General features: G+C 46.4%; 1 protein-coding gene across 1 annotated transcript in view; it reads right to left on the reverse strand.

The window, feature by feature from the left end:
* Window positions 1-5,928: 5,928 nt before the first annotated feature.
* DISP3 (dispatched RND transporter family member 3) overlaps window positions 5,929-22,238 on the reverse strand; it is a 95,734-nt gene continuing 79,424 nt past the window's right edge. Inside the window, exons 15-21 of the mRNA XM_018567779.1 lie at window positions 20,952-21,124; window positions 19,183-19,309; window positions 17,429-17,574; window positions 14,723-14,882; window positions 13,819-13,932; window positions 9,761-9,927; window positions 5,929-6,522 (exon numbers count right to left, since the gene is read on the reverse strand). Coding sequence (XP_018423281.1) covers window positions 6,160-6,522; window positions 9,761-9,927; window positions 13,819-13,932; window positions 14,723-14,882; window positions 17,429-17,574; window positions 19,183-19,309; window positions 20,952-21,124 — 1,250 coding nt within the window. The 3' untranslated portion in view covers window positions 5,929-6,159. The remainder of the gene's footprint in view (window positions 6,523-9,760; window positions 9,928-13,818; window positions 13,933-14,722; window positions 14,883-17,428; window positions 17,575-19,182; window positions 19,310-20,951; window positions 21,125-22,238) is intronic.

Below are 22,238 nucleotides of genomic sequence, written 5' to 3' on the forward strand. Positions count from 1 at the left end.
TGATTTCCCCAAAATCCTTTTCCGCCGCTAAAAAAAAAAAAAAAAGCTACACGCTCTCTAAGTCTCTTATGTATTTTCCAACTGTTCCTTTTGTGCGCCGTCAAGATCACAATTTTTATTTTCAATTTGTGCCATTAACAAAAAAAAAAAAGAAGTGAAATTCTCCTAGAAAACAGTCATTTCATTGTTCTATAGTTGTAGTTTTATGTGAAACATGATGCAACACAGTAAAGTTTTCTGACCAGCTCACACATGAATAACACTTGATTGTACATTTTCCAAGTCTTGTGCCATGGCTATAGAAAAAAAAGCACAGTCATCATAATATGAATCAACAGTGCCTTGAAAACAGCATACCCAGAATAAGGAGGAGAAAACCACACGGGTTCCCTCCTAAAGGCCAAGTCTACTCAGAAAAGGTTTAGTATTGGCGGGGCCACAGCTGTTCAAATGACCCATCAGTTAGCCCTAGTCCAAGTCCTAAAACACTATGACTGTTTCTCTTTGTCACGGTCATTGACCTATAATTTGATTAAAATAATAACCGATCAGGATTAAATGTTGCCAGGTCCATGGCTGTCTTGCTTCTCTTATGAATTCACTGCTTAGGGATTCATAGACCCAAACAAACGCATAGCCAGTGAAGTCACAAATCCTGACCGCCATGCTTGTAACGGGCTAATAACTCACTAGTGCTGGAACCCATAGGACAAGTATGAGAGCCAGATAACGAAAACAAAAAGAGGAAAACAATAGACATGTGCGATTTCGTTTCATTCCAAATCGAAATTCGGAAGAGATTTCGGAAATTCGCATGTATCCGAATTCCGAATTACAGGTATAACGGATGCAAACCCATCTGAATTTCCGATTCGTTTTTTGTTTATTTTTGGACGAACTTTAGTTTTTTGGACGAAATTTTGTTGCAGCAAAGTGACATTTGAGAACAAAAAAACTTGTTTCCCTCTTAATTGTCACTTTGCTGCAACGAACGAACGAAACGAATTAGAGACGAAATTTCGTACCGCTAACGAATTTCGTCCGAAATCCAAATTGCGAAACGAATTGACTTTCGGACCCAAATTTCCGAAAAACGAAATTAAGCAAAATCCGAATCGAAACAAAACAATTTTTTTGCTGGTGCACATGTCTAGAAAACAATGGCATCTCTCATAATTCTACTATGATTGGCCCAATTTAAGGCTATTCTATCATGAAAATGAAGCTGACCTCAAAGCTGTCCCTGAAAGAGAAGAAAGTAAATACTCTCCTCTCCTGCATTGCAGAAGGATGCTTCATTCATTGAAGAGAACTCTTCCTGTGATGTCTTCAGAAGCCACACTTCCTGGAGTGTCAATTTCCTATTCCCCACTCCACTTATTGGTTCCTCCTGCCAAACTCCACACCACACTGCACCCTGTAGTGATGTGGGTTGCTTCTCTCGAGCAGTTTTTGGTGGCACCGGCAACAGGGGAGATGAGTATTCAGCTCTTAAAGGAGAACTATGGGGTTAAGGCTTTTCCCCATAGTTCTCCTTAGGCTAACGGGAAGACACAAACTAGCGTCCCCCCGTCACCCTAGGCTCAGTATACCGTGAGTTACAGCTGAGAGGCTATACTGAGATGCCGCAGCTGAAGCGGATCCCGACAATTGTGCCGGGATCCGCCCAGCTGCGTGACTGACAGCTGGCTCTGCCTATCTAGAGGCAGAGCCAGCTGTATCCGCCCCCCTCCCCCGCAGCCCACTTGCGGCCCGTGAGCCGGTACTTTGTGACCCGCAGCCAGCTCCGAAGTCAGGTACGCAACCCCCTCCCCGTCCGTTCCCCCAGTCAGCGCTGGCGGATCGGAGCAGGGGGGAACCCAGCCCCTCTCCTGTCACAGCAGAGAGCCGTGACAGGATCGAGAAGTGAGCGAACGCCGGTATGTGTTCGCTCACCTCCCGATCTACTGAGCCAACCTTTGACAGTCTCATTGTCACAGGTCGGCTAGAACTATGAGGTGAGTAAAAAGCTCCAGACAAGTTTTTTTTCTTTTTTATTGGGCTTTAATCTACATCTGACGTAGAAGATCTGACTACTGCCTTATCCTTCTATTATTCTGACATAAACATACATTCTTGTACCCAGAGTGCATGTTTATGGATGTGACAGACAGCGCTTAGCACTGTCTCTATCTATACCAGATGAATAGCAGTGACTGGTGCAGAATTAATTGGCCTGGAGGTGTCTACAGAGCTCTTGGGGTGCCAAAAGATGTAAAATATCTTCCCAATCCAATTGGCCAGAATGGTGGATAATTAGAGTTGATCCCGAAATTCAGACAGCATTGGATTCAAACTAAATTTTAGGAGTTTGGATGTCCAATTTTGTATTGACGGTTCAGTACCCTGACTGCCAGTGCCACCAGGTCCCATCCTTCTATCTTGGCATCCCTGGCAATTTTAGGGCTTCCAGAGCTGCTAGGGGCCACCTCTAGGCTTCCCAGACTGCCTCCAAATGTTTCAATTTTTTTGGCCACAACAAGCAGAGCTGTTGAGAATATCCCAAACCAATCTGCACAACGTTGCATCATTCGCTATGATCCACAATTCTAAGACCCTGGTGTAGATACCTATTGACTTCAATGGGATGTCTGGTCCAGAAATTCCAAGGCTTCCAATTTTCTAAAAAAAAGTTTGGCCAAACAACGACTAATCAAACTTTTCAGTGATTGTATCTCTAGTGACAATCATTATAGGTCATCTGAAGATGGAAAGCGAACTCTCCGGAGGTAAATGGAGGATTCATCAGAGTGGTAACCTACTTCCCTGTGCCTAAAACTAAATATCACAGTAATTGTCACAATTGGAGTTGGAGATCACAGAGCAAATCAGTAAGGCTTTCCGAAGATCAGAGTCCCAGAGAAATAGAAGGACCCACTTGGTTATCCGACACCTGACCTGATTTGGCAAATATTTTTCTGGACTTGGCCTTTGAACCTGTAACCGTATTAACATGTGCATATAAAACATTGTGTTGCATCACCCAACAGGTATATCAACTACTGTATGTTATCCAAAGGAACTTCTAGATATAGAACCCTTCCAGAGGGCTTATAGACCATTCACCTTTTAAAACTTTTTGAAAAATTAATTCTGTAGAGAAGTTGTGTTATTTGCATTTTGAAATGGGCCTTGGTTCTGCTCTGAGCTTGGCTCGTGTCAGCTATCTGTTTCTCTTTTTAAAGAAGCTCACCCGATGCTGAACATTCAGTGAGTGATTATTTACAAAATTCTAAAGGATTCAGCTTGCCTTCAACTTATTCAAAACTTTTTTCAGTTTTGAATAAAGAAGGGAAGGGTTATAACCGGCTAACTGTGTCCAAACTGGGAATATTTTCTCTTTTATTCCTTTTCCGGTGACACCAAATATGTCAGTGTATGACAAGGCACAGGGCTGTCCCTACCTTATGTGCTGCCTGAGGCTGTAGAGCAGGGTGGCAGGGGCTAGCGCTGCTTCTCAGGGGGGCTTTTCTGACAGTGATTGTCCGCGAGGGAAGGGGTAGGCAGATGCAGTGGGATGGGTGGCTGTGTTACAGCCATGCTGTCAGTGGCTCTCTGTCCGGTCCCACCCAGCTCAGAAATGTCAATGGTTGCCAGGAGCTTGGCGGGACACCAGCCAGAGCATCTCACTCAGCTCCCTGGCAACCGAAGACGTCAGTGAGCTGGGCAGGAAGCCAGACAGAGCGTCACAGGTTGCTGAGAGCTTTTAGCAACCTGGGACGCTGTGGCCGCCCCTCTGCTGGTGCAGAGATCTTACTGCTTCAGCTTCTGTAAGTCAGAACAAGCTCATGTGTTGTCCAAAACGCCAACATCCACCAAAAATTGGAATAAAAGCTTTAGGTGAACTGACAATAATGAACAACCATGTGATCATCCTAGTGCTGCTCCTATGCCACCCATGTGGTAATCCTGGGACTGGTCATATGCCACCAATGTGATGATCCCAGTGCCGGTCCTTTGCCAACCATCTGGTGATCCCAACGCTGGTCCTATGATACCCATGTGGTGATCCCAACGCTGGTCCTATGCCACCCATGTGGTGATCCCAGTGCTGGTCCTATGCCATCCATGTGATGATCCCCATGCTAGTCCTATGCCACCTATGTGATGATCCCAGTACTGGTCCTATGCCATCCATGTGATGATCCCCGTGCTAGTCCTATGCCACCTATGTGAGGATCCCAGTGCTGGTCCTATGCCACCTATGTGATGATCCCAGTGCTGGTCTTATGCCACCCATGTGATGATCCCAGTGCTGGTCCTATGCCACCAGGTCCACTTCCTGGTTTTGCATTGTACAAAACAAAGGCACCATCACTGCACCCCAGGCACTCCACATGGAACATACATTCTCAAGGCATGAACAGGCTGAGGATATAGCTCAAGTGCAGCCTTTAAACAGATCCACAATCCTTCTTTGGGTCAGGATAACAAAATGATTTTACCATTAAAGCTGAACTCCAGGCAGATATAAAAGACACAAATTAATGCAGCTCATTGATACATCATGACATGTGTTTTATTAATGCAAGCAGTGTAAGTACCTGAATTTGACTTGGTATCTGCCTCTTGCAAGCCCGTGTACAGCAGAGCTCAGTCAGGGAGAAGCAGCACAAGTAGCCAGTTAGTTGTGCTGCAGTGCACACGTGCTAACAAAGGACATGCTGATAGGAGGAGAAAGCAGACTGAGAAAGATATGAGGTCATTGGCCTGCTGCTTCTTCTATAGCTGTCCAGTTACAGGCCATGGGAGGGAAAAGACCTGTAACTGTTATTGAACTGCAGCAGAAAACAAATCAGATCTCCTGCCTCACCAGGAAGGGCTAGGCTGTGTGGCAGAGCTATGTAAATCACATGACTGAATGGACCTGTCAAATCCTTTGACAGGTAAAACCACTTCCACATCTGTGTATTGTGGCAGTGTAAGCCAATGCCACTGTGGAGGATGGCGACCTTGGTACCCAGGACTCTCAGCCAAAGGTGCTGAGAGGCCCCAGAAAGTAAAGCAGGTTATAAGGAAGAACCTGGCTTTTCAGGTTATAAGGAAGAACCTGGCTTTTCAGGTTCTTCCAAGTTTTCCTAAATGTAGCTGGGATCTGGAGCTCTGGAGATTTCGTAGAGCACTGGGTGGGATGAAATCTCCAGTCCTGGGGCCAGGTGTTGCCAATGACCAGTATAGCTGGATCAGGTGGCTGAGAGCAGCCTTATTAGGAGTCTGGACCAGAGTTCAGAGAGGAGTGTTGGAGTTGTGTAGGTGCAGGAAGCACAAAGCCACAGCAGACTCAGGTGCGTGTGGGACACGTGGAACAGCCAGGGAAGGCTGGGAGAGGTCAGGAAGGTCGGTGACCCTAGGACCGCTGGGACACACTGCTGGGAGAGCAGAGTGAGGGCTCATGAGGAAAGCTACTGAGCCATATAAAGGACTGTCTTATGCTGCTGCTGCAGGCTATTTTGTGTTTGTCCTTTAATAAACTGCATTCTACTTGATTTACCTGGACTACAGTGGAGTGTCCTTGTTACAGTATTTAACCATTTGCCTGGAATTCAGCTTAAATGAGTACCTGTAGGGAATATCATATTGATTTGTCAAGGCATAAGGCCCCTTTGTGAAGGGAGGACCTTGAAGTCTTTCTAGAATTTTCCAGTACAATTGGCCAATAAATGTATTCGCCTCAGTTACATTGACCAAAAGGCCTGATGGGGGATAGAGAAGCCACCAGCTCGGGATTGTTACCTTTGATGGAGAACGCTTGGATTATGTACGTTTATGCTGAATGCTCAAACACTGAATACTCTTCGCTTTGGTTGGAACTTCTTGAAATTCAGGAGGACACTCTTTCGGAGCGACGGCCATTAATCTTAGACAGCTAGCTCTTATTAAGGCCACAAATGCTTCAATAATTAGAAGAACTTGCCAAAAGGTTCTGCCCCCTCATTAATCTACACCGCTCCTGGTGGCCCGTCTGCTGTTGTATGCATCAGAGAACAATAAAATAAAGTGCATTTGTCGTAAAAGAAAACACAGTGTGTTGCTTTTGTTCACGTCTGACAATACCCACCACTGAGGGGAAAAAATTGTAAATATAAAAACGCGTCTAAAAAACATTTTTTTTTTTTCTCTCTACGGCGGGGTCCCGTTGAGAATGGGGATGGTCAACCCTGTTTTGAGCAGGACCATGTAAACACAAAAGCTCCCGGCAGCGCAAAGGATGACCACCAGGGCGGCTTTGAGGAAAGAAGTCCTGTTCCTGACGAAGGTGCTGGGTGCCATGGTACTGAGCAGCGCCGTACTGACGGCCAGAGTGTACACGATGGAGATGCCGGTGTTCAGCGCAACGATCTTCCCGAACTTGGCGAAGGGAGCGATGATGCAAAAAAAGAGCGGGATGGTGGCTATCACCGTGGTGATGGCGCTGGAGACGATGGCTACACCGACGTGGCGAACGGCCTCCATGACTCTCCATTGGCGGCAGGCAGTTGGGTCCTGAAAGTGATACAAATAAGTGATACAAATGTTGCTGAACTTTAGCGTCCGCTTTATATGGTATACAGTTGGGCTGTTCTTACATGGTGCCACCTGCTTTATATGGCATGCAGTTGGGCTGTTCTTACATGGTGCCACCTGCTTTATATGGCATGCAGTTGGGCTGTTCTTACATGGTGCCACCTGCTTTATATGGCATGCAGTTGGGCTGTTCTTACATGGTGCCACCTGCTTTATATGGCATACAGTTGGGCTGTTCTTGCATCCTGGTGCCACCTGCTTTTATATGGCATACGGTTGGGCTGGTGCCTCTCCTACTTTCCCAGACATAGCAGTCCCACAAACGCGTTTCAGCCAAAAGAGGCCTTAATCATAGCTAATGCTACTGTATGCTCAGCTATGATTAAAAGAGAACTATGGGGTAACCTTTTAATCCCATAGTTCTCTTAAGGGTCATTGGAGGACATATACTAACCTCCTCACGTGAGCCACGGCTCAGTATTTAGTGGGCTTTAGTTTGCTATATACTGAGAGCGCCGCAGCCGGGACGGATCCTGACAATACTGTCGAGATCCACCCAGCTGGCTGATTGACAGCTGGCTCTGCCTATCTAGAGGCAGAGCCAACTGAGCACGCCCCCTCCCCATCCGTTCCTCCAGTCAGCGCTGGAGGATCAGAGCGGGGGAATTCTTGCAGGGAGCCGTGTGACAGTCACAGCTGTCTGCAGGGAGATGATCGCGAAGTGAGCGAATGACTGTATTGGTCAATAGAGCCGACATGTGACAGTTTCAATGTCACACGTCGGTTCTAACTATGAGGGCGAGTGTAAATTACTCACCTCATAGTTCTCAATTAATCATAGCTCATGCTACTTGTATGCTCAGCTATGATTAGGGCCTCCTCTGTCTGAAACACGTTGGCAGGAATGCAATGTCTGGTTTTATGTCTTGAATAAATTAAAGGAGATTTTTACTGGATCCAGAACTGTGTGGAAACCCTTTTCTCCACCATTTATAGTTCTCCTCTATTGCTCGCCTTTAGTTTTTATTCATCTGATAAAACTGCGATGTATCCAAATGTGCACCAATGACAGAGGTGCTGATAACAGTCCATTCAGTCAAAGGGTATAAATTGTAAATCCAACAAGCTGTAGAACGCCATCTTGCAGGGAACATAAATCAGAAGTATAACGCAGGAGCCAAAGATATCTGATTTGTACAGATGAAGTGGATAAGTAGTTCAGTGGTGCATAGAGGAAGGGGTACCCTGGCCCGGCTCCTTTTACTGTTGTGTTATCTTTGCTCCTGATTTATGATCCCGGTGAGATGGCGTTACACAGCTTTGCGGATTTACAATTTATACCCTTTGACTGAATGGTCCGTTATCAGCACTTCTGTACATTTGGCTACACCTCTGGCTCCCGCATATCCTAATAAAGACAAGTGAGCAGTATCATTATTATAGGCATTTGTATAGCACTGACAATTTACAAACACATCAGCCCCTGCCCGCACGTAGCTCACAATCTAAGGTCCCTATCTCGCATACATACACAGGAGGGCCAATTTTAGACAGGAGCCAACTAACCTACCAGCATGTCTTTGGAGTGGGGGAGAAAACTGGAGTACCCGGGGGAAATGAACACAGGGTGAACATGCACACAGCATCCTGGTCAGCATTTGAACCGAGGACCCCAGTACTGCAAGCCATAAGTGCTAACCACTACGTCACTGTGTTGGTATCAAAACATTTTAAATCCAGGGGTGGGCAACCTTGGTGCCACAGCTGTGGTTCAATTACAAATGCCATCATGCCTCTGGGACTCATGCCTTTGGTTGTGAAGCAGCCTGAGGATGGGGGGGTGCTCCACTGTACAATGTTTGTGCTACCCCCTTTCTGGCCAGAGCATCCCAGGTTGCTAAGAGTTAGGATGGGAGATGTGTAAGGGCCTTGCACATCTCCCCATCCAGCTCTTAGCAAGCTGGAATGTTCGGGCTGGCGTTCGCCCAGCTCCCGGCAACCAGTGACATCACTGGTTGCCAGGAGCTGAGCAGGATGCTCTGGCTGGTGAACAGGGTTGCTAAGAGCCACTCCCTTGCCCTCCCACCCCCCCTCTCCCGCCTCAGGTGGCAAAAAAGCTAGAGACACCCCTGACTAGAGGATAACTTTATAGGTATTATACATAATAAAGGTAATTGAATATTAAAGTTGATTGGGGATAGTATGGAGTCAAATAGGTTATACTGTTGCTATGGGTGTAAAATAAAGTACTGGTTGTGTTGTAAATTGTGAGGGGAATTGATCAGAACTGGAGCAGACAAAATCCGGAGCAGCTGTGCATGGCAACCAATCAGCTTCTCTCTTCAGTTTGCTCAGGTAAGATTTGAAAATGAGAGAGAGAAGCTGATTGGTTGCAGTGCAAATCTGCTCCACATTTTGTCTGCTTCAGTTTTGATAAATGTTTTAAATTGGCTTATCTTTATTCATCTGCAGATGCAACTGGTAACGACATTTTAAAAATGTTCTTCCTTGGAACCATTGTGACCATAGATTAGATATTTGCCAGGACAGTCCTGCATCTTGGACCTCAGTCCCGGTGACGCTGTGTCCCATGCACTGTCCTGGTAGGACAGTGTCACCCTTATTCTAGTCACCACGCATGCGCGGTAACCCAATGACGCATTCATTACAGTAACTGGGGGCTGTGAGTGGGCAGTTCCCACATAACTAAAGGCGGGGCACTCCAGAAAGTGGGCGGGGTTTGGATTAACTGTGTCCTGGGGCTGGGACTAAAAGGTTTGCTAACCAATAATGGACACCACTTCCCAGGATCCTCTTCAACATGCTGATGCTATTGTCCCCGAAGTCTTTACAATGTTTGAAATAAGATTGCCTACACTACACTGGATTTTACTGCAGCAAGAACCAGAAGAGATAGTTATCAAGGGGGTTCCACATTTACATAGATGCAAGGGGAGTGCAATGATTCTCATCATATTTGGGTAATGACTGTTTGAATGTAGTAGAGATCCACCAATCAGCAAAGGAATCGTACATCTCGATATCTACACAGCTGAAACCGGGAAAGATCTGGAATATGTTTCATAAAATCTCTACAATGGAAAACTTGAGTTTTTCGACATTTCCAACTACAGGGAGGTAATGTGTAAATCGTCGTACTCCTTATTACAGCATGGTTTGTAGAGCTGCCTCGAGGTTGTGTAGTCTGGTGAATTACCTCCTTGAGATGTGGGGGAATGCTGTCTGCCGCCAAGAGGTATCCCTCCACCAGATGGACGCAGTAATCCACAGATGAGCCCACCAGTATTGATAAGGATATGGCCTCTACTGCTCCCATCTCCCATCCCAGCCAGTACATGATGGTCACCACCAGGCACACCACACCTGCAACACAAGAGGAAAGAGAAGAACATACAGATTGAGTTCCATGTCAGCTATGAGTACGGCTTTAGGTCTACCCAGCAACCATGAGGCTCAGAGCCAGATCTGCCCAACTTTACCAGGCGGGTCTTCCAAGAAGAAATATTTAGATGCCCATGTAGGACAAATGGTGACCTAACCAGCTGTACACCCCCCTTAACAGTCTTCTGCTCCATGACTGCTACTCTGAGGTATAGAAGAGCAAGTGACTCTCGTCCATTCCTCCACATGCCACCGGTTGGAGACTAACTACTCACGCACTCAATGCTACGACATTGGGGTGGAGAGAAAGTCCTTATTCCTCTATAAGCTCCCTTCCCTTCTTCTTTCCTCTCACAACAATTAAATAGAGTGCCAGGGGAGTAAATGGAAAGGTTAGAATGCTGTTATAAAGCCTGCCATTAAAAGTGAGGCTGTTGGTTTGTCATACTTGGATAAAGAACCGGTTCCTTTAAATCCAATGGGCCTGCCACATAAGTTTGGAGTACCACAGCCCCAAGTGAATGCTTCAAGAGACAAAGACCTGTTAAGGAAACTGTTTAGTAATAAATAAGACTTGTGTTATAAGTCATCTTGCTGATGCTACTGTGCACTTACATTTTAATTCATGGGACCAGAGGCTGAACGGCCGGTGTGGAGGATCGGGTCATCCATGGTGTCTATCTGGAACTGGTGTGCCGGAGGATGTGCATCCACACGGGGAGAGGAGGCTGTGGGCGAAGGTGAGAGGGGGGGAGAAGCGAGAAGCCACAAGAAGGGGACTCAGTCCGTGGCCCGCTGTGTGAGTCCAGGGGCCGAGTAGTGAGGGAGAAAATCAGCGGTGTCGGAAGCAGGCAGAACTGCTGTGGCCGCGGCTGTGGATCGTGATGCACAGTCACTGACGGCACCGACTGAAGCAGTGTGCGGGAGCAGTGGGCTGAAAGTGGTCAGCTGTCCGTCGGATCTGTGGTGGGAAGAGGGTAGTAGCGGGGTGGAGGGGCAGTAGGTGAGCGACGCGATTCGAGGAGCGATACCTCTTTTTCAAGCTCGAGAAGGAACATGTTGGGGCGGCGGGAAAACGCTGATTTAAATGTGACAGCTGGGCGGGGCTTAGTGACAGTGGGCGGGTAAGCCGCACGCTAGAAGTTGTGGAGCCTCGGCATGTGTAAAAAAATGTTCGGTAAGAGCTAGTACTACACTAGCCAGGTTCAACTGTTGGGGGCAACTTGGGGGTGAAGTTTGGGGGATGTACAGCCCATGTACTGTCAGTAGGGGAGCGTGCCTTGGGCATAACAGACATGGATGGTGAGTCACCCCCGGGGGGGGGGGGCGCGATTAGGAAACCGATTGGTCTGGGTCTTCAGAGCCATGGGTGGGCATCGTTTACAGAATGGTCAAAATTTCCAATTCTTCATTTAGTCCTGTTGGAACAAGGGTATTCAGTTTGTATATCCAGAATGTTTCTTGTCTGCATAGCTTTTGGAAACGTTCGGCTGGGGAGAAATGGTCGGGAATTTGTTCTATGGCAAAAACACAAAGATCCTGGATGCGTTTGCCGTGTTTTGCTGCGAAGTGTCTAGGGACGCAGTGGTCGCAGTTGCCATCAGCGATGAAGCGTCTATGACCTCCTATCCTCTTTCTCAGCGGACGGATGGTGCGACCAATGTATAATAGGTTACATGGGCATTTTAGGCCATATACTACATGGTCATGTGATAAACTGTTTTATGTGATATCTGTTATCTAAGTGATCGGTGAAGGAGGATTGGCCGTGAGTAATGAATTGGCAAGTCAGGCAGCGGGATTTTTTACATTGATGTATTCCCACTCTATTATCAAATTTCTGGTGTGGTGAGTCTCTAGTGACCCCGGTTGATATCCTACTTGGTGCTAATTTGTTTTTAAGGTTACAGGCCTTTCTGAAGGTGACTGCGGGTTTGGTGGAAATGAACGGGCCTAATTTGGGGTCTTGTTTAAGGATGTGCCAATTTTTTAGAATTATACTTTGTATTTTGTATTATGATTATTGTTGAATGTGGTGATGAATCGGGTTTCTGCTGCGGGCTCCGGGCGAATGTCTGTTTCTAGTCTAGGTGGTTGTAGATATGTAGAGTATGCGTTGTAAATGAGTGTTTCTGGGTAAGCTCTTATGGTTCTTCAGGTACCATCTCTTATGGTCCTGTCTCTATGTCCCAACTTCTTATTCCCGTTGAGATCCTCCCCAAATCTCACTTTTAACTATTTCCTTGCGTTATTAAAAACAATATATGGTAGACTGGTCCCCGAGACGGAATACCCGCATTAAATGCTCCCTCTCAGCAGCCCCCTCTCGAATTTGCAATAGAATCACCATACATAATCAGAGTTCTATTCTAACACACACACACACACACACACACCAGAAATTGTCCCCCCTTCTAAGATTATTTACCTTAGAGTGTCCTTTAAGACATTTCTAATGCCCCCCCCCCCCGGGGGTGACTCACCATCCATGTCTGTTATGCCCAAGGCACGCTCCCCTACTGACAGTACATGGGCTGTACATCCCCCAAACTTCACCCCCAAGTTGCCCCCAACTGTTGAACCTGGCTAGTGTAGTACTAGCTCTTACCGAACATTCTTTTACACATGCCGAGGCTCCACAACTTCTAGCGTGCAGCTTCCCCGCCCACTGTCACTAAGCCCCTCCCAGCTGTCACATTTAAATCGGCGTTTTCCCGCCGCCCCAACATGTTCCTTCTCGAGCTTGAAAAAGAGGTATCGCTCCTCGAAACGCGTCGCTCAGCTCACTGCCCCTCCACCCCGCTACTACCCTCTTCCCACCACAGATCCGACTGACAGCTGACCACTTTCAGCCCACGGCTCCCGCACACTGCTTCAGTCGGTGCCGTCAGTGACTGTGCATCACGATCCACAGCCGCGGCCACAGCAGTTCTGCCTGCTTCCGACACCGCTGATTTTCTCCCTCACTACTCGGCCCCTGGACTCACACAGCGGGCCACGGACTGAGTCCCCTTCTTGTGGCTTCTCGCTTCTCCCCCCCTCTCACCTTCGCCCACAGCCTCCTCTCCCCGTGTGGATGCACATCCTCCGGCACACCAGTTCCAGATAGACACCATGGATGACCCGATCCTCCACACCGGCCGTTCAGCCTCTGGTCCCATGAATTAAAATGTAAGTGCTCATTCTTTTGCCTTTTGCACCCATTGTCACATAATTCTCCCTGTCACCTTCCCTGGGTCTTCCGACCCGGTCAGTTAGCCCACCTAGCGTTGCGCCCTTTTTGTTTTTTTGTTTCTAGTTTGCATATCCACAGGCACTCCTCCTGGGCTTCAGGGCTGCACACTATGTAGGGTCACACATTGTTTACCCCCTCAACATCATTACAAGAGCGCTGTTTGTACGATTTGTGTTTTTACTGATGCTACATGAGCCTTATCCTGTATTTCATTTGCTTTTAGCAGTGACGCTGACTGCATGGTCTAATAAATAGCAACAAGAGAGATTCTACCAATCTCTTTATGTAATATTCAGTAATCCATTCTCATGAACAGAGAAAGGCATCCCATCCTACATAGTTTGCTCAGAATGGACATTAGTGATACAAGCACGCTCCCTCTATATCTGCCCGCAGACAAAATTCGATTTTCTAATGAGCGTGATGTCTCTGTTCCAGCCCCGGCTAAGCAGATCTTACAGCAGACGGCCTCAGTCTTCATCCTGCAGATCATCAAGCCTTAACGGAGCATGAAGCATCTCCGATAATGGACAAGGTGCAATACTGGACACAACAGAATGGAAAGGCAAACAGTGATTTGATGTGATGGCAGATTATGCACCGGATATAAACGCATTATGGAGTCCATTAATTTGTACCTAGAATGGTAAAAAGCACCGGGAGGAGCAGGAGAATGTGCGTAGTGAAGATCGCTACGGCTGCCACGCAGATGACTAGCGACAGAATCAGTCCGTACAAAGCGCTCTGCACCCCTGAAAGACAGAACAGAGTCACAGTCGTCACATCTTGAACACTAGCTGGGCTAGTAGAAATAGAACTGTGTGTGTATGTATGTGTGTGTATATATACTATATTGCCAAAAGTATTGGGACGCCTTTACGCGCACATGAACTTTAATGGCATCCCAGTCTTAGTCCGTAGGGTTCAGTATTGGGTCGGTTCCGCCCTTTGCAGCTATAACAGCTTCAACTCTTCTGGGAAGGCATCCACAAGGTTTAGGAGTCTATGGGAATGTTTGACCATTCTTCCAGAAGCGCATTTGTGAGGTCAGGTACTGATGTTGGACGAGAAGGCCGGGCTCACAGTCCCGCTCTAATGCATCCCAAAGGTGTTCTCATTCATGTCTTTATGGACCTTGCTTTGTGCACTGGTGCGCAGTCATGTTGGAACAGGAAGGGGCCATCAAGCGATGGCACAAATGGGTCTAAAATAAGGTATATAATGAAAACAAAAAGGCTTTAGTTAAACATTTCATTAGCATATTGAGGAGAGGCGAGTGGGAACCAGGGCAAGATAAAAGCAGATTAAACTTCAGATTTAAAAGCCTCCTTTTCTATGCAACTTTTTCTTTTATTTGTGTTAGGTATGGCAGGGTCTCTTTACACCCATCAATCCAAAACCTACAGGCAAGAGGGACATGGCTACAGAGTTTTGTGATTTAACCCAATGCAAACCTATAGTCTCTGCCCAGGACACCAGTAGCCACTACATTGCAGCATTGGGAAAGTTTGTGCACAAAGCATTATGGGAAAAGTCACTTGCCTATAATTTCCATGAAGATCTCCTTCCAGTGTTCGCAGGTCTGAAATCCAGGTTTGAGCGCTGAGTCCGCAGGGAGACGCAGCAGCTGCTGTTGGAGGAAAGACTCCCACTTCAGATAGTCCTTGTAAGTCTGGAAAGACGATTTGCCCTTGTAGGTGGTCTGCGAGAGGAGACGCATCATTCATTATACAGCAGGAAAAGCACTGGGGGGGTCACCAGAATGGCGGATTGTTTTATTTTTATCCCACCTAAGATGCGGGAGGATTCGGTAACAATCTTGTTATTCTTAAGTTATACACGGCTTGTGGAGGACTTCATGAAATGGTAATGAACACATGAATAACCCATCAGGTAATAACCTCAGACTGATGGCGGGGTGGGGCTTCACGTCCAAGATGAGTGCTGAGCGCCATCACCACAAGGGGAAGATGTTTATATGACTAGCCGTGAAAATGGGAATTTCTGTACTTAATATATATATTATAATAATATAACATTATATCTATACAATATTCCTGACCGTCTACATTACAGCCTTTGATGGCTACACAATTTCAGCCAATCGTGGGAAATATGGCGACATGCAACACCTTCTCCGGTATCCTCCAATAATCCTCCACCAATATCCAGTATTTGACATACATTGCGTCATCATTGATTCACGTAGCCAGGGCCAGATTTAGTATCTCTACTGTCCCAATGCCAGGTTCCTCAATATGCTGCTTTGTATGCAGCCTGCAATCCAAGTGATCTCGGCGACATTGCCTAGACCACTTGTACAAAACAAGCGGCGACTTCCCCGCTGTACATTTACCCCTTTTTTGCCCAAAGCAGGGCTTAATGTAGAAAACAACTACCAGCCCGGAACTGCATGTCCTGGGCGTCGGGAGAAAGGAATTCCACACCCCTGCTGCCCCTCTTCTCCCTGCTGCCCCGAGGCCGGGCCTCGGCTGGCCTTGTGGGAAATCCGGCCCTGCACGTAGCATAGTAAACTCCATCAGAGCCAACGCAATCCACATCACTGAACCAGTGATGGTAGACGATACAATGGGGTGATAAAGGTTGGCTTGCAATGGAAACATGTAAAGGGAGGTCTGGAAGTCTCTGAAGGAAATTCCCTTGTGTTGACCCCAATAAACACTCTCTTCTATCCATGAGACACTTCTATGTACCCAGAGGCTCCAATGCTGGTCCTCACCCTATAGTGTAATATAGCAAAAACGTGACCTCAATGGAAGGTGGTGTGACCACATGTGGGAAAAATGACCCCAATAATGGCATAACATAGACATCTACCAAAAAACATACAATCTTTAATAAACCATAAAGAAAAATACATACAGTATGTTACATAATCCCAACAACCTAAGATCCTGAAGTATTTATACTCTTATTGACTTAATATTGAGATGTTTTAGAACTATACTTTATTTTATATACAATTCCCTTAAGACTCATCTCTTCAGGGAAGCCTATCCCACCTCAACCTGACCACTGAACTATCACTTTCTCATACAATTCATCCCCACACACCTACCTCCTCATGTATCACTGGCCCCTCCCTTCTAGATTGTAAGCCCTCAGGGGCAGGGCCCTCCTTACCATCTTGTCTTGAATTGTATTGCGATTGTAATGTCTTCCTTATATTGTACAGCGCTGCGCAAACTGTTGGCGCTCTATAAATCCTGTATAATAATAATTGCTCTATAGCAGGCTCTTCACAATTTCCCATTTCCCCTTTGGATTTTTGGGAGGGATTTTTTTAAGTGTTCTTATCTCAGGTTGTTGGGATTTGGTAACAAGTATTTTTCTACATGGTTTATTAAAGATTGTATGTTTTTTGGTAGATTTCTATATTATAATTTTCCATCAACAGATATACATCTATTTGATCAATCCACTGTCTTTTAATAGGAGGAAGTGGAGCTTTCCAGCATAATAATATAAGCTCCTCCAGGGCACCAAGAGCACATACAGAAGGAGGCTTGGACAGGAAATACAGAATAAGGTGAAAAATCGACATTGGGTCCTGGCATCTGAGGCTGTGTTAGAACAATTCCATTAGTCAGGTGACCACGCTGCGATACCCATGGACCAAACACAATTTTCGCCATTTATGTCAGATGTGCTTGTAAATGGTTCACAAGTAACCATCTAACTCCCCAAATTTTCCACATCTGTTAAATGCAAAGAGAGGGTCTTAGCAGCCAATGGAGAGGCACCCATATTGTCTCAAAATGAACAGCAACAAAAGGTTTCCCAGCATACAAGACTTGTCTACCACTAAGGTTAAAAACAGAGGTTTAGATACACGTCTTCTGCAGAATATGTGAAAAACGCACAGCCGCGCCAAGGCACCTCCATATAGTGCGGTGGGAGACAATGTGGAAGGACTGGTCTGCCAACTTGTTTCCACCAACCTCAATGTGCAAACACATAGAGCACAGAAGTGTGCAAGGTTTTTTTTTATGACTGGTCAGCTTTAAAAGGAACCTGTAAGAAATATAAAGGATGCATTGCCTTCATATAACTTTAACAACAGGCTTGCTTAGAGCCCCGCCCAACTTATTAAAGAAAAACAGAAACACTGCGGACACATAATATCCACCTGTAACTGTAATAATAATGTGACATACAGCAGCCACATAAAGGTAAATGATATGTCTGTGCTTGCAGTTGTACATGTAGGATCTCTGCGACTCTTACCGATTCAAATGCCATAGAGATCCACTGGACTTTTCCATCCTTTACGCCAACAGCACCATGCGAGAGCTGACCCGGGAGAAGATTTGGCTCTGGAATGTTCTTACATTCGGGGTGTAACATTTGAAGAAAGGATGATATACTGTACCCTGAAAGACAAAATATCAGAAGATAGGACTGTGAACAGGCACCCAACCCATCCTGCCAGGCACTCTTTTACTGCATACATTAGCCCAAAGTCAACCAAATCTCTGCCTGTGTTTACTTCTCTTACACTGAAGTAAGCCAGAGCTCCAAAGGTTAGAAAAGTCAGTATTTAAGAAAAAGCACTGTAAGCTCTCTACTAGATTGTAAAGTTTCATCAACAGGGCCAACCTAACCCTTCTGTATTGAATTGTATTGTAACTGTTCTCGCCCACCCCCCCCCCCCCCCCCCCCCCCCCCCCCCCCCCCCCCCCCCCCCCCCCCCCCCCCCCCCCAATTTTGTAAAGTGCTATTGGCGCTATATAGATCCTGTATAATAATAATAGTATAGATGTGTTCAATAAAATGGACATTTTAGTAAATAAATTGGTAAATAAATTCCTAACATGTAACAATATACAGCCACGGTATGCAAAGTTTATTTTATCCTTTAGACCCCTGGTTCTCAACTGGTGGGTTGTGACCCAAAAGTGGGTCGCGACCCCATGTTCAGTGGGTCGCCATATGCCTTCCACTTTTCTAGGTGAGAGGCTCATCAGCCTCCCCCTTTCGCGGCACTGTCAGTTCAGAATATGCTGCCCGGTGCCGAGTGTCTGCTTGAGGTGGGATAGGCTGGGGCTATGGCCGTGATGGAGCTCCATCCATACGTACAACTTCCTATGTATGCCCTGTAGAGGTGCCTGGACCGGAGTGATGTCACATTCTGGATCCCGACACCTCTACAGGGCACACAGAGGGAGCTGTACCAGCATTGCACATATGAATGGAGCTCAGTCACAGCACAGCAGCCCACACCTGACTTGAGGATCAGCTCCAGTTCTCGTAAGGTTTGGAGACTGGGTTGATCTTTAGAATGGCATCCCAAATGCACCTCCCACCCACAGTTCGATCGCTCGCACTGGAACGCGCTGTACCGCAATGCTGTGTGCTGCATTGCAGTGCGACTTGGGTCGCGACTTAATGACCAAGGGCAAATGTGGGTCCTGAGGTTACACAGGTTGAGAACCACTGATTTAGGAGGATACACTTGTCCAGTGTCCAGTGACTTTGCCTAGGCTGAGATGATGTCATCAGTCTGCTGCAGGCAGGAGGAAGTATTTCCTCAGTCTCCCCTACCCTTGTGATCAGACTGCAATAATGTAACCTTGTAGCAAGTCAAAAGGTGAGAGGCTGCGGCAGGGTGACCGGGGATCCCCAGGAACACAGCCGGTTGACAGAGAGCTCCTCCAATATCTGTAACTTGATGTTATTTACGTTGGGGTCCAGCGCCCTACCAATACTACATTGAGCAGATTCCTTTGGTCAGCATGGAGGGGCATTTCCTTGTCAATAATGAGTTTTCAGCCTCCTCTTCTTCTTTCTCTCTTCCAAAAAAGGTGGCACATGGCTCCCATCACCCCTGAACATCCCTAAAATACAGATTTGTTTTCCTGACATTTATGGGCTCATTATAGTTGTCTGGCAAAGCTTTTCATGACAAAGGATGTCTCCGCCCCTTTACAGAGTAAAGACATTTGCCTTGAGTCCAAATACATACATGATAAATTAAATACCTGAAGGGAGACACTGAGCTCCTCCCGGCTTCACCAAATCCCTGTTGCCTGCGATCACCTTACACAGGCTGCACAGGTTACCGATTTCTTTAAAGAGGTCGAACTTGTCATCGTAGATGACCCTGCCCTTTCCGGAAAAGACACAATGAGGGCAAAAAGACGAAAGTCAGACAATGCAATGACATTCACACCGCTTTAATATTGTTACCACAAAGTCAGAGCTGCTCTCCTATCTAGAGTCTGTCCATCAATGTCTCCCGGCTCCTGAGACTGCATAACAGTATCAAACAACAGCATGATATGAAAGGGATGCAAACAACTGCAAGGCTCTGTGATTGCACACCATCATGTACTCTTAGGATAGGCAAGACACTTATTTTCCAGGGTAAACCCAACTGATGGGTGGAGACCAGGGATTCACCTATATGAAATGTTTAGACCGAAAACAAAATTCAAACATTTGTCAGCCTGAAACTGAAAATAATTTTTTAATTTAATTTTTACTTAACTGTTAGGGGCTTTGGGGAACCACCAGAGGTCTAAACAGATCCCTGATATTTCCCTTTTCAAATAGAAAAAGAGATTGAGTCCTCAATCTCTTTTTCTGCAGCCCTAGCACTGAATGAACAGGAAACTCTCAGTCCAGCGGCTTCCTGTTCATTCACAATCTGGAAATAGTAAATATTTACGATCAACCCAGTCATGAATGGACAGGAAGCCCCTGGACTGAGCTGCTTCCTGTTCATTCATAAAGTGTGAGATAATAAATATTTACTATGTCCCCATTCATAAGTGATGTAAAGTGATGTAAAGCACTTCCTTTTCATTCATAACTGGGATAGAGAAAGCTTACTATGTCCGCCGTTATTTACATCAGTACTGATTGCGGAGTGTATGTGCTGGGCTCTCCAACCTGACTGCTCCGCTTGTGACAGGAACGGAGCTCTCCTCCTGCACCGCCCGCTTGGCTTTCTGACATGTTTCTTCTTCCTGCACTGCCCAGCTCGTCCTCATGACAACTTCTCTACTCCCCGCTGGGCGCCGGCAGCTGGATCGGCTCTATGTCCCCTCCAATCCCCATGGCCCCTGCTGACACAGGCAGGGGAGACTAGCACCAAAGCAGCCTGCGCCCAGCAGGGAGGAGAGAAGCTCGGAATGCATTATGCCCATAGTACAATTTTGTGTTGGTGTATCGTTCATGGAGACAATTAAAATAGTTCCCATTCCCCAAACAAAGGCCGGCTATGACAACAAGGCATTTCTTGGAACAAAGTCCGCGTTGTCAAGGATGCACATGCAATTCAGCTAATGTAGGCAATCTCATATGATGGGTCATAGACAATATATGAAATAATATTAAATAGTACATCTCTGATGATTAGCAAAATATCAGCAAAATCACTCTTTAAGAAGCACCTGGAATAGGGGACCTGTGTACCATGGATGTGGGGGATCCTCAAAATAGTAGGTCTGTATGTGAGGGCTGCCCCACACTTAATATCAGCCATCAGACCCAGCTTTATACATTAAAATGGTTTTTACTTTTATGTATTCTATCAGCCGCCCTGAGGAGGGGGTGGGGAATGTCCCTGAAACATGTTGGATATTTGCTGTTAATTTGGTGACCAATAAAAGAAACTAGACTTTAAACCTACAAAGGAAACAAAATGTAGAGAATGAAGGTCTGAAGTAGATTGCCAGTTCTTATGTAAGGCACTTTGATAAATAAGGTCTGCTACAGTATATCCATATAATGATATTTCCCCTACCAGTTCACCGAGTACATGGTTATCCGGTATCCTGGTCCGATTTACCCCTCGAATTCCGAACACTACAAACACCATGGCACCGGTGTCTACTAGAGGGCGGACGGCGGGTTTCCCACAGGCTGTGTTCAGGCAAGGGTTAAAATCCAACGTTGGTGACAACTTCTTGGAAGTGGCTGTAAAAAAAATATTACTAACAATATACAATTTCTGCAAGTACAGAAACATACCTGGTAATGCTACTAGAAATATAATGTCCTCGTAACCTCCTGTGCACTGAAGAGGAATCTCATACAATGTTATCTGCCTTTTCTGCTATATTCTGTAAACTACAAAGCACTGGTCACTGCTGCTAATCTTTTTATTGAAAGATTCAAGCAACTTTTATACAAAGGTAACAAAACATAAACGTAGTGTAAACTGTACAAAAATCAAAAATAAATAAAACAATATTCCCCCATATGATATACATGTTGTATACACAGACAAGCAATAAAGCCTCATCACTGTACAAAAGGACTCAAGCGTAAAGATCATTAAGATTTTTTTGAGGGCTTCCCTGCAGAAGAAGCAGAGCCACCCCGCCTGGCGCCTCCCTCCATCCCTGCTGGGCAACCTCTAATATGCTCCTGCAATACAGTCTCACCCTCCTTCCCATCCAACAAGGAAGGGAGAGACCCATGGGAGGGAACAGATGGAGGGGACACAGACTTAGAAGGGGCTGACACAGAGGGAGCAGATACAGAAGGCTGAGGAGACATGGAGACAGACACAGGAGGTGGACTTACAGACACAGGAGGGGTGACCACAGGGGCTGGGGAGGAATCCTGAATGGGAACAGGGGGGTCAGTCACCACCTACGGTTCTTCCGTAGCCGCTTTAGCTCGGCTCTCAGCTTGTAAAGCTTTTCCCTCTCCTTGTTCAGGGATTTTATGCCGGCCACCACTCTCTCCCGTACGGATGCAGCCCCTTCCCCTTCACCAGGGGCGGACAAATCTCCGGCTTCCGATTGCACAGGTGCAGGCAACTCGCTCATCAGCCCAGGAGACTGAGAGCTCCCAGCAGAGCTCCCAGCAGGAAGGAGCCAGGAGGGCTGGGATAGATGAAAAAAACACAAGCTCTGGAGCAGTTTCAGGAACACACACTGCTCACTGCTGCTCTCTCTCCTTGTGCAGGGTGACTGGTCTTGTTTCCGCCCCCTCCTGTAGTTTTCTGCAGGCAGGATGTAGTGGGTGTGGTCTGCTGAGTCCCTCCCACAGCTCAGCTCTCTGCACAGGTTATGTACAACTG

Source organism: Nanorana parkeri, unplaced genomic scaffold, assembly GCF_000935625.1.
Source record: "Nanorana parkeri isolate BGI_ZX_2015 unplaced genomic scaffold, ASM93562v1 scaffold1091, whole genome shotgun sequence".
Taxonomy (NCBI): domain Eukaryota; kingdom Metazoa; phylum Chordata; class Amphibia; order Anura; family Dicroglossidae; genus Nanorana; species Nanorana parkeri.